The sequence below is a fragment of the Sinocyclocheilus grahami genome, unplaced genomic scaffold (genome assembly GCF_001515645.1).
Source record: "Sinocyclocheilus grahami isolate Dianchi unplaced genomic scaffold, SAMN03320097.WGS_v1.1 scaffold827.1, whole genome shotgun sequence".
NCBI classification, from domain to species: domain Eukaryota; kingdom Metazoa; phylum Chordata; class Actinopteri; order Cypriniformes; family Cyprinidae; genus Sinocyclocheilus; species Sinocyclocheilus grahami.
This window is the reverse complement of record NW_015506006.1, coordinates 137,535-149,916: the sequence shown is the minus strand read 5'-3', so window position 1 is coordinate 149,916 and position 12,382 is coordinate 137,535. Positions and strand designations below refer to the sequence as shown.

At 40.1% G+C, this 12,382-nt stretch overlaps 1 protein-coding gene across 5 annotated transcripts in view; it reads left to right on the top strand.

The window, feature by feature from the left end:
- LOC107562530 (zinc finger protein 536-like) overlaps positions 1 to 12,382 on the top strand; it is a 207,366-nt gene that overhangs the window by 108,866 nt on the left and 86,118 nt on the right. For all 5 annotated transcript variants that reach the window (XM_016247158.1, XM_016247159.1, XM_016247160.1 and 2 more), the window contains one exon: positions 827 to 3,078. In XM_016247158.1, coding sequence (XP_016102644.1) covers positions 828 to 3,078 — 2,251 coding nt within the window. In that variant the 5' untranslated portion in view covers position 827. The remainder of the gene's footprint in view (positions 1 to 826; positions 3,079 to 12,382) is intronic.

Below are 12,382 nucleotides of genomic sequence, written 5' to 3'. Positions count from 1 at the left end.
AGTAGCTTAATTATGCGGCGCCTTGCCGTGTTTACTGGGTAATTATTGCCTCAAAAATTGTGTTACTGTTTGAGAAAAAGTTCTGAGAGTTCCAGCTTCTCTCCCCAAGTGTGAGAGTACATGTAGTACTTCATAAATCAGAGGGAGATGAACTCGCTCTTTTTTTTCTTCACACTTGTCACTGAAGTACAGTCATCGTTGTTAACCATTTCCTCACACCATAGTCAGATTGCTGACATACAAAGGGATACTCAAGAATGAACTGAATTAATGGTGTGATTTTCTTTGCCAGACAATGCAGTATACAATCTGAAATGTAGATCCACACAAAATAATATATCTACAGTTTTGTTTTCCACCTCTACACCCACTTCAGCAAAAAATGAAACACCTTTGTGTTTGTGCTAATGTCTAAGACAGACTTGACGCTGTGATGCTATTTAACTTGGAAATATGACCTTCACCACACTATACAGTATTTCTAAAGGTCTAAGAGAAAAGGTCTTTATTTTTCATGAAATCTGAGAGCAGAGTGGGTGTTCTTCAAGAACAGTTCTCAGACAATGGTGAAGATAGTGTGCTGTGACCTGTTCTGTTCAAATTATTGCACCTTTACTTCTAGTTGATATTTGTTACTGTTCCGCATATCATTTTACTTTCATTTATATATTGTGCAGTATTTCCTGTTGATTGTGCAGAGTGATAATACAATAAGCTTACTAATGATGCCTTAAGGCTAGAAGGAGGTGTGTATTGACTGTATACCTGCTGTTCTTTGCTTTTGAACAGTGTACTAAAGACTTGTTTTGTCTCTTTTGTCCTTTAGGATGGAGGACTCTAGTTTGTGCCTTGGTGTATCCTCGGTGGTCCCGGATGCTGACACCCATCTCAGCAATGCAGTACTTAATGGCCGCTACCCAATCAGTCAGAAACTTCATCAGCTGACTGCTCAGCTGGGTCATGCCTTTCCTGAACTACAGAGTCGCCAACAGATCCCAGAGGAAAAGGCAGCCACCCCGTTGGATGAGAAAACCCACGCTGCCTTAGCTAATCAGCCAATCAGTAGTCAGATGGCCTTACTGGCCAACCAGCTTAACCGTGACATGGATGTGGGTGCCCTGAGTGGTCTCAATGGTCGTGTTGATTTGCAACAATTTCTCAATGGGCAGAACTTGGGAATTGTGACCCAGATGAATGACATAGAAGATGATGCCCGTAAGAACCGCAAATACCCCTGTCCACTATGTGGCAAGCGCTTCCGCTTTAACAGCATTCTGTCTCTTCATATGCGTACACACACTGGAGAGAAGCCCTTTAAATGCCCCTATTGTGACCATAGAGCTGCTCAAAAGGGTAACTTGAAGATCCACCTCCGCACCCATAAGCTGGGAAATCTTGGTAAGGGCCGTGGTCGTGTACGTGAGGAAAACAGACTGCTTCATGAACTTGAAGAGAGGGCCATTCTACGTGATAAGCAAATGAGGAGCAGCTTCCTGCAACCCTCTCAACCTCTTCCAGCCCACTTGGGTATTCAGAGTCACAACCAGCAACAGCCTGGCTCTGCCTGTGGCCTGCTCACTCCAACTAGTATCGGCAGCTCACCTGATGGACTGAGCCAGCCGTCTGCCTCACCTAAGCCCGCAGGTGCCAACCTGCAAGATGAGCAAACCCTCAATCCAGCCCAAGGATTTCGGTGCACATTTTGCAAGGGTAAATTTAAGAAGCGTGAGGAGCTAGATCGCCACATTCGCATTCTCCACAAGCCCTACAAGTGTACCCTGTGTGAATTCGCTGCTTCCCAAGAGGAGGACCTCATCTCCCATGTGGAGAAAACCCACATCACAGCTGAATCAGCCCAGGGACAAGGCACGGGAGCTGGCAATGGAGAGAAGCCCAACAATGAATTTCGCTGTGAGGTTTGTGGCCAGGTCTTCAGTCAATCTTGGTTTTTGAAAGGCCACATGCGGAAACACAAGGACTCCTTTGAGCATTGCTGCCAGATCTGTGGACGCCGTTTCAAGGAGCCCTGGTTCCTTAAGAATCACATGAAGGTACACCTAAACAAGCTGGCCATCAAGAGCAAGCCCCCTATAGGCAGAGGAGCTGATGAAGATGGACCCTCTGTGAACAGCATGAGCAGCCTGGCTCAAGAAGCCCACGCCAATCTGTATTCACGTTACATTTCTTGTCTACAAAGTGGCTTCCTCACACCCGACAAGCAAGGCCTGGCTGAACAGCAGCACCAGATGCTGGCCAAGGCTGGTATAGCTATGAAGGAGAAGGAGATGCTTGGAAGGCTCCTAAACCCAATGGGCAACATGGGCCACGGCTTAGGGGAAAATGAGAAGCGCTCACTCTTGGGTTGCCTGAACCTGGTACCCCCCCTGAAGTCAAGCTGTATGGAGCGCTTGCAAGCCGCAGCAAAGGTGGCGGAGATGGACCCCCTGAACAGCTATCAAGCCTGGCAAATTATGGCTCGTGGAATGGCTATGGAACGCTCCTTCATGCCAAAAGAGCAGCACCATGGGGGGCATGGACAAGAAGATGAACTTGCCAGTGCAGCTGGGATTGTTCTCTTTGGGAAAGACAAGCTTGAGCACCCAACCTTAGGCTCTAGTGATGGTTCCAAACAGAAGCAACACCCTGATGTCCTTCATGGAGTGAAGACAAGTGGAGGCATGATGCCCTTGAAAGATGAGGGTCTAAGCTTTGATAGCCACCGTGAGTTCTTGCCTCACCATGGGGGTCTGGGCCTGGGCCAAGGGCTTGAGTACAGCCTAGCTGGCTTGAAAGAGAAAGCAACTGAGTGTCCTGACTGTGGCAGAGTTTTTAGAACCTACCACCAGATGGTGGTCCACTCCCGGGTACACAGCAAGGACCGTCGAACCCTAGAGGACAGCTCCCACCATGGTCTGGACGAAAGGCGTGGCTCAGCTAGCGACCCTGAATCTCAGTCCATCAGCCGATCCACCACCCCAGGCTCCTCCAATGTGACAGAGGAAAGCGGTGCTGGAGGCGGACACTCCCAAACGGGCAGTGTGCAGGATGACAGTCCCCACCCTTCTTCTCCTTCTTCAGGTAAGAAAGTTATCAGTCTGTATGTATATATATTTATACAACAGTTTGATCTGGTTCTCAATTCTGATTGGTTGAGAACCGTGATATATTGTACTGGTATCGCTACTGGAATGCCCTTTCACAATTTTGTATCACTCCGCTTGTTCTAGCCAGGTCTATGTTTTTTTATTATTATTCACTGAGCTAATCATAGAGTATGTTAGTTAATATAAGAAATGTCTAGCTTCGTGGTCTCTCTCTCATTTGGATGCAATATATATATATATATATGTATATATGTATATATATATATATATAAAGTATTAAAAGTATATATTTAAATAAATGCCTAAAATTAGCTTTTCGGTCAACTGTCTGTAATTACAGTAAATTTAAATAGCAATTATCTAATGAAATCTTTACAAAGTAGCAGGATTACAGCCCTAAGAGATCAATTTCACAGTGGGTAGGAACAAATGAGGAAGAAACTATGCCATATGAATTGGTAAGATGTCAGTATCAATGGGGTTCAGATCCCTACATAGCACTAGCATGCTAGTTGTGTTTACCAAGGAGTCTCAGTAAGACATCGATCACCAAACATCATCATCATAGCCTATATTCTCTGTGTAAAGTAAATGCTAAGGTCTTTTAGAATACGTGACAGCAGGCTTTTAAAGCTTTGAAAGTTATCTGTCGACTTTAGCAATAGTTAACAATAGACAGCTAAAGCAGTGAAGCCACCACTGAAACCAATGAAAGGAAGTGAATGCATTTGCGCTTTGGTATTCTTGACAGTTGGTTCTTTCAGACAGAAAATGGCTGATTGGGATGTTGCAGTTAGGTGGTGGGTAGGTGATCAAAAGTGCTAGCAATGTAGCAATGCCAACGTAAATCTGAGCAGCACATTCAATGCTTAACTCTGACAGTTAATGTTACTGTTCAAATAGCCCTCAAACACCCTCAGAAGGAGTTAGTGTCTTTATTTACTGTGTTCTTAAACTAATTAATTAATGACATTTCCATACTTTAGCTATCCTTTGGCATCCGTAAAATTTTCCATTAACTATGAAGTTAACTATATAAAAACAACATCCATATTCCATTCTCACAATGGAAAGCCTATGTGGATGTATGGGCATGTTACGAGTGATTAAAACATCTTGCTGGAAGGGAGAGGGACAGCAAACCCCGCCCCATCTGTGGAACTCAGAGCTTGTGTGATAAAAATGTATGTTTAGTGGGATTAAGTGAAGCTGCAGCTAATGATTACAGAAGTTTTAAAGGTAACTTTCTCATTCCTTGGGGTGGTACGCCACTGTTAAGCAGCATGGCTGTTAATTAGGTCACGTCTATGTGATAATCAGTTAGCTTAAGCTAAACAAGACACTAATTAAAGATATACATATAAAGCAGGTCAAAAAAATGAACTTCATTTGCTGGGTAAAATGTGCTTTTAAGTCATCAAAAAAAAGAAAATAAAAAAAGTGGCTTAGCTTAAGGCTCTAAGCAACTTAATTTCAACAGCAAAGAAGAAATTGTTTATTTATTCCCAGTCCTTATCACCCTCATGTAGTGAGATGAGTTTGAACATGCAGTGGGCTATGTTTATTTTAATCTAAGGAATAATAACAGACAACCCCCACCCCAATTAGGAATTAATGAAAATGAGAAGAAGATAAAACCTATTTTCTTTACAGAGACTATTAAACCTAAACACTCCTCAACAGAAAGGAGGGTATGTTACAGAAGTAATTATCCAGTGAATTTTAATGCAGGAAGTTTTCTTTATTTTGCATCTCTCTTACTACTACTTTGAGATTTAGCTCATGGCATTTTATAAACTCTTCTCAAGCTTTTGTTAGATTGGCAGGGTATTTGGAATTAAAGTGATTAGTGTTTAGTAATAAAAATGTTAAGCACTAACTGAATCATGGGATAGAGAATGAAAATACAATTTATTTATTGATTCTTTGGCACTCTCATAGCTTTTATTGTACATAAGTAGACCAGTTTTAATAAACACAAATCTGAGAAATTGGTTTTGGGATGTTTTGGCAATGTCACCATTACTTATTTTTTTTCTCTCCCTCTTTTACCATCTTACCATTTGCATGCTCTTTTGCTATAATCTATATTCTCTCTCTCGCTGTCTGTCTCTCTATTTCTCTTTAAAAAATAAAAAAATATAATAACCTATTAATTATATAAGTAATGATACAGATTCTCAGTTGGTTTGACATCTCAGATATGGCCATATGTTTTGGATAATTTAATATCGTTGAAAGTCTGAAACTCTCACCCAGATATTTTTAGCAGGCTGAAACTGCTAAGGTTCCCTTGCAGAATTTCCCAAAATTGTGGCCCATCCTCTGTTCCTTATATTTTAACAAGACACCCAATGCCCACAGCAGTTTCACAGCATGATGCTAGCGCTACCATACTTCACTGTAGGTATGGCGTTTTTGAGGTGTGGGCAGTGTTACATTCATGCCACACATATTGTTTTACATTTTTGGCTGAAAATCTTAGCTTTTTTGGCAAACATCCTTTCACATGATTCTTGAATCTGACTTCTTTTGTGTCCCCCTCCCAGATACAGTATGTGCCACCCAGAAGTAACTGAGCTCATAATGTGAGTGATTGTTGAACCTACAGTATAATCAGTTTGCAGCTTCTGAACTTTGTAGCCTGAAACTCTGTAGCTCTGTATACACTTGTACGGGTTTTTTTTTTAGTATCTGGTGTTTTGATGTCACTTTTCTCATAATTTAATTAGTGATGCCCACTATATATATATATGTATATTGTCATATATATTCCTACTCTCCCCCTCCCCCGACTGTGTGTGAGGTAGTGTCAAGGTAGAGTGTGATCACCAGCTGAAATCCCACATCGCTGCCCAGCTCAGTTGGAGCAGGCAGGGAGCTCTCACTGTGCAGCGGGCATAATGCCAGGCCCCCCTCTTGTCTTGAGATTGACCTTCAGGTCTCTTTGCTTGCAAGCACAGGGAGGTGCGTGTGTTTATGGGGGAATGATGCCATAATAAGGAGCAGGTAGTTTGGCAGATTCTCTGACATACTTATTTAAAAGTATGCATGCACATTCTCAGAGGGCTGCACTTTCAGGCCATGACACAACACATGTACTTTACAAACCCTTACAAACTAAAGGTGTGATGTACAGGGAAGGAAGTGTTGCTGCACTGTCTCTTTACCTACTGGTGCTTTAATGTTTAGTGCAACGTATCTTTATTAGCCCAGCATTGGAGAAAAGTATTTCTTCTCTCATGAAGATGATTTCAATTATTTTAATTAGCAAGGATAAAACAAGAAAATACATGTCATGGCCTGTTTTATGTATGTATATATATATATATATATATATATATATATATATATATATATATATATATATATACACCCATGTGTGTTTTTTTTTCATTTTGGGGGGAGGAAGGGTGTATATATTTATGTAGTATGCAACAGGATGTGGCATATCATACCTCTGTTTTACTTTTAATATCTCGCTCGTTCCTCTAACCCAAAGAGAACAGACTTCCTTTATCATGTGTCAATTTTATTTGCTTTTTACATTACGCTCTCTTTAACATATGGCAGATTCATCTTCTGTCTCCCTTCAGCAAGCTCACCCAACCTCTAAACCACCTACCCACTGCAATTTTGAGTTAAACTTGAATTACAGTAATCAACAATAACATCTCAACTGTGAAAGAAGGTTGACACAATCGCTTTTGTCTTTGACACTGCACTTGTTTAAACACAGAGAGAGACAGATAAAATGTCCTCTAAAGGCCTTTCTCCTCTCCTCTCAATAATCAACCTTAAATATGCTTCTTGTGCAATAGCATTTCCAGACTCTGTACATCTCTTCCACCTCTTTCCTTCTCTCTTTTTTTAGTTTATTAAATGTTTCCCTATTCTCTTTTATTTCTTATTATCATTACAAGATTGGCTTGACTGAGGAGGGGATCTATTGTTATTTCAGATTCCGCAGTCTGAATTGGGCTTCATAAACAAGGGGGGTTCATTCCTGATAGTGTTTCTGAATTCATTATTGTGGGACTTTGAGTGACAGCTGAGAGAGAGAGCGAGAGAGAGAGAGAGAGAGAGAGAGAGGAGAGAGAGAGAGAGAGAGAGAGAGAGAGAGAGAGAGAGAGAGAGAGGAAGTATTTAACAGAAGCATACAATGAATGGCAAAACACAACACAACAAACATGCATGTGTGTGTGTGTGTGTATGTGTGTGTGTACACATACATACACACGCATCATATACATAGCTTAATTGTTACATAGCTTCACACTGAATATAGATTGACTGTAAAACAAATACTACACTCATATACTAATACCAATACTACAAGCTGCATGTACTTTGAAACAGTTTTCACGCAGAAATAGTTTGTAAATGTAACAAATAATTACAAAGGAACAAGAAATAACAAAATTAAATGGGGAATTTTGAAGTAGAAAAACTGAAATAGTGTAAAACATACTCAAGTTTTATTTACAACTTTGAAAAAAAAATCATTATTTTACAGTGTGTATTTATAAAGTTAGTACACTAACATTTCTCATATCAGGCCCTGTGTGGCACCCATGGAATGCTTATTAAGGACCATACTCCTCCCTTGTTTTTATGTCAAGACATCCTTGAACTTGTACTACTAACTTGAGAAAACCATGTAAAACAAGCATGTTGTCTTCATGAACATCCTTTTTTTCTACTGCCGGATCTCTGTTGCTTAAGGCTTCAAACCTGCCTTGTGTTTTTCCTCCAGTTGAGAATCCTCCATGTCTAAATATTGTTAAGAGGAAGAGCATTTTAACATGGCAAGGATTATCAGTATATCCCCGGGTCTTTACAGCTTGCCGCCGTTTTGGGCGAAACACTTGCTCCATACAAATTGAAATTGGATTTGCCAATGGATGCCTTAGGTTATAAAGCATGGATATTCATCTAATTACACAATTACAAATTGGAGTAATTACATATGCAGACTTGCTGTACAATGTAATTGTGGTGTAATTAAAGTCGAAATAACCCAAACTGCTATGCAAAATGCACGACTATCCACAGAGGCACAGACCTGTTCATCCTTTCTGACCTATGGCATCAGTTTCATGCAGATGTTTATTACATTACTTGTTCAGTTTAGAGAAGGAGAAATTATGCTACTCAAGTTCATTCAAATTTAGTTTTTAGTTCACAAACTATGTTTGAGTGGTCAAGAACTCCTATTTGGGATTGTACTTCTGAATGTCCACACATCTGATGAAGGCTGTTGTGACTGAAAATAAGATGTTCTGAGCCCTAAAATGACAAGAAATAGCTTTTGTGAGACAAAAGACTATTACTAATCATTAATGGCACCGCTGTCATATTCCCTCTCCCCTGCTCCTCCTTTCTCTTTCTCTTTCTTTAATTTTCTTTTTCGCTCTCCCAAATCTTTAAAATGAGGACAGACTACATTTCTCTCTCATGTGCTAATTAGGAACTGTAGACCTTGGGAAGAATTATGTCAATGTTTATTCCTATCATTCACCTTCATTATAGTTCGCACCCTCTGCCCTCTCACCCAGCATGCATCTCTCTCGCTTTTTTCCACCTTCTCATATTTAATTTGAATGCTGCATTCAGTCTTCCTATGCATATTCTGCAACTCAGTGTTCCTTCTCTTAAATCTGTCATCTTTTTTTGAAGTGTAATAATTAAAAAAAATGTCATGGTGTGTGAGAAAAATGTTATTATACTGCTTTAGTTCAGTACTGTGGGTCAGGACTCTGGTGTGTTTAAATGATAAAAGTTCTATTCAACGTGCTAATTGTCAGTGTGCTCTGTTGATTGACGTGTCTTAGATAAACGTAGACTTAGTATTTTTGTGCACGCTTCAACAATAAAAGGGCAATTTATTTCCCCTTAGCAGCAGCTCATTTGATTTCTCTGTTTCACATGCTCACTTTTTCTCTCTTTCCCTTGTTATACTCTCGCTCGCCTTTTCTCCTGCCTTTCTCTCAATTTGTAAATACTACCCATAGAGGGAATTAGCATTGCTTTTTTCCTCACTATATTTAAAATTCCAATTGTATTCCAAAGTGTATATGAAAGAGCTTCCGTGAGTGTCGTCTCTCTGTGCTCACCGTACCCCTGTGAGGCTATCAACGGGCAGTCCTTATGAAACATTTATCAGTCTGTTTTATGTCTTAATGATCCTGTTAGGATTCCCCGCTTGGTTATGGAGACGACGGCGAGCTATGTACTGCTCAGAGAAAGAAAGAAAGAAAGAAAAGGAGAGCGCGAAAGAGAGAGAGCATAAGCCGCATGGAGTATACCAGATTTTAATTCCATGTCTTTGCCAAAACATTGCTTACCTTTGCATACAAGCCTCCTTGGCAGGGCCGCACTTTTTCATCAGTTTCTTCATTTTCTGTTTTCTGTTTTTATAATTAAAACATAATATTTATCTTTCCCCAACAGAAGGCTGTCATACTGGGGTAGGCAGAGAGTTTGAATATTAATATTTTAAATGCATCAATATGACGTCTTTCAGCCCACTGGAAAGGAGTCATCACTTTGAACGAGATAATGGTGTGTTGTAAACTAATAAATGTACTTGTTAGAAAAAAAAAGAACCATCTTGACTGAGGAATATGAAAATATCATCATCGGGCTGCTGAAGAAAACAGGAAGGGGAAAAAAATACTTTTTATTTTCCTTAAATCGAAGAGTTTTGAATTAGTGCACACTAAAGTAGATGCAAAGTGTCATTATTGACAGTCACATTCTTTACTGGCGAAAACAAAAAGTTGATTTGCTGGAAGGTTGGATGGTGCTGCGGTTTTTGTGAGCGGAGGGCGACAGCTGTCTTACTCTGTCAGAGCTGAATTCCTCTGGAATGAAACCGCCTCTCTCTCTCTCTCTCTCAAACCAGCGCATACAAATGGCATATCTGGGTGGGAGGGCGCTTTGTTTGAACAAGTTAACTTTGGCATGATTGGGGTGCCTCCCATGTGAAAGAGCAAGTGAATACATTGACCTTTGTCTCATTAAATATGGAGGACCAGCCATATGATACCATGACAGAAGAATCCTCCTTCTCCATTTGCCTCCCCTTCTCACTGTCTCTCTCTCTCTCTCTCTCTCTCTCTTGTTTACCCTTCTTTCTCTCACGCACTTGCGTAAACACAAGTTACGGAGGTGTAAAGCAAGAACATTATGTAGATTAAAAGCAGTATTTAGAGAGAAAGACACATGTGTCAAAGTCCCAGCCATGCTGTGGCATTCATCATGCACTGATGAGTATCTCTCCCCTCTTCTTTCCCTCTCTCCCTCCTAACCCCATTGACAGGCCACATAAAAAAGCCTTTGTGTCAACATCACGGCACTGACATGAGGCAGATAATGACATGAAAAGTTTGCCTCTTCTTCTCCGCACCCCCAATCTTCATTTTCGCGATAGTTATCTTCTAATCAAAGGCGAAAGAAGAGTAAAAAAGAGTAATCCATGGATTAAGATCTTTATTTTCTCTCTTTTTCTTTCTTTCTTTTTTTTTAAGCCTGTGCATTCCAATTGTTCTTTAAATATTTGGCAATGTCAATTAGTAAGTGAGCAGAGCTAGCTGATGAACACAATTTTCCACTAGACTGAGCACCCTATTGTTGTGGAGCGAGGAGCAGATTTCTGAGGTCATTATCATTCCCCGTTAGCCTGGCCCAGCTGCTCCTCTCGGCTTCAGCCAAACTCCACACCACGGCTCTGGTAGCACGCAGCAACAGGGGGCCTGGAGAGAGAAAGAGAGAGAGGGAGATGGAGGGAAAGAAGGGAGGGCTGACATGAGCGAGAAAGAGAGAGGTAGCATGCTAAAGAAAAAGTGTGGCTGCGATGATACGCAGGGATGGTTAGGAGGGCCGAGACAAGTAAATGATGGTCAGATTACTCTAATAAAGCCTAAAGAGAAAGATTGAAAAAGACAGCTACGTCATGCGATGAAATTAAAGAGGAAGAAATGGGGATAAAGAACAAGAGAGCGAGCGGATGGAGAAACAGAAGGAAAGAAACACGGCGCTTGGAGGGAATTAAAAAATCAGTCATACGCTTCTTGGAGCTGAACGCCGAACGCTGAGATTATGAAGGCAAAAGATTTGGATGGCAATGCAAATCAGGGAAATAAAGATCCAGAATGACATACTGCTCTGGTTGGGCAAACCTCTCCCCCAACAGACCCCTGTACTGGCAGGCAGGGGCAAGAGAGAGCAGCCCCAGCGAAGCCATCCTGTCTGTTGTAGAGTAACTATGAGGGAGAGATGAACACATGGTGGAAGTGAGGCAGGGGTGAAAATGAATGCAGTTCTAAATGAGTGAAAACACTGTATGTGTTATGAGGAAGGAAAGCTCATGAATGTCTAAAATAATGATAGTGAACGAGGGAGTGTAGAGGGTACATCTGAAAGTGAGAAACGTGAGAACAACAAAAGGGAAAACAGGAGGACTGAAAAATGGGGGGAATATACATCATGCTTGTATATATAATAATACATTTTTTTTATTGCATCTGACTGCAACATATCCGGTTTCTCTCGTTTTTCTTTCTGACTTAAAAACTTTAGTTCTCGTCTGTGTTCACATTCCATTAGGATGTGTGCGGGTTGCATCATGCTGTTTACACGCTCTTCCACCAGGTTATTAAAGCAGGGCCAAATTACTTACAGAATGGATGTTTTTGATGAAGTAAAAAAAAATAAAAAATGAGGGTAACACTTTCTATGAAGCCCATATTTATAATACACATACGTTTTTTTTAAGGCATTATAATGAATGCATTATAAAAACCCTTATAATATGTTATATCATCTTATGAATATTCATAAGAACAGTTTTAATGTTTTATAATATTTACTTATTTGTGGTTATAGCTTTTAAGAGTATGATGATTTATAACACACAGTGAACATGTTGCATCCACGTAAATTACAATGGATTATATTTCTCATAGTTATAATGTATTATAAGTCTCATATCTTGCCATCTTTTTTATGCTACTTTAAAGCCATCAAAGACCACTTATAAGTATAGTAATAATAATAATAATAATAATAATATTTTTTTTTTCACAAACAGCCATAAGATCAGATATCAGATCAGATGAATGCGTAATAAGACATATTTGCTTTTAACTATTTTAAATGTAATATCCATTTGATTATTTTGACGGGTCCCCAACAGACAAACTGACTATAAGTAACTTTGCAAGTACATCAACATTCTACCAACCCTAACCTTAACCTAAGCCTACTAATACTCT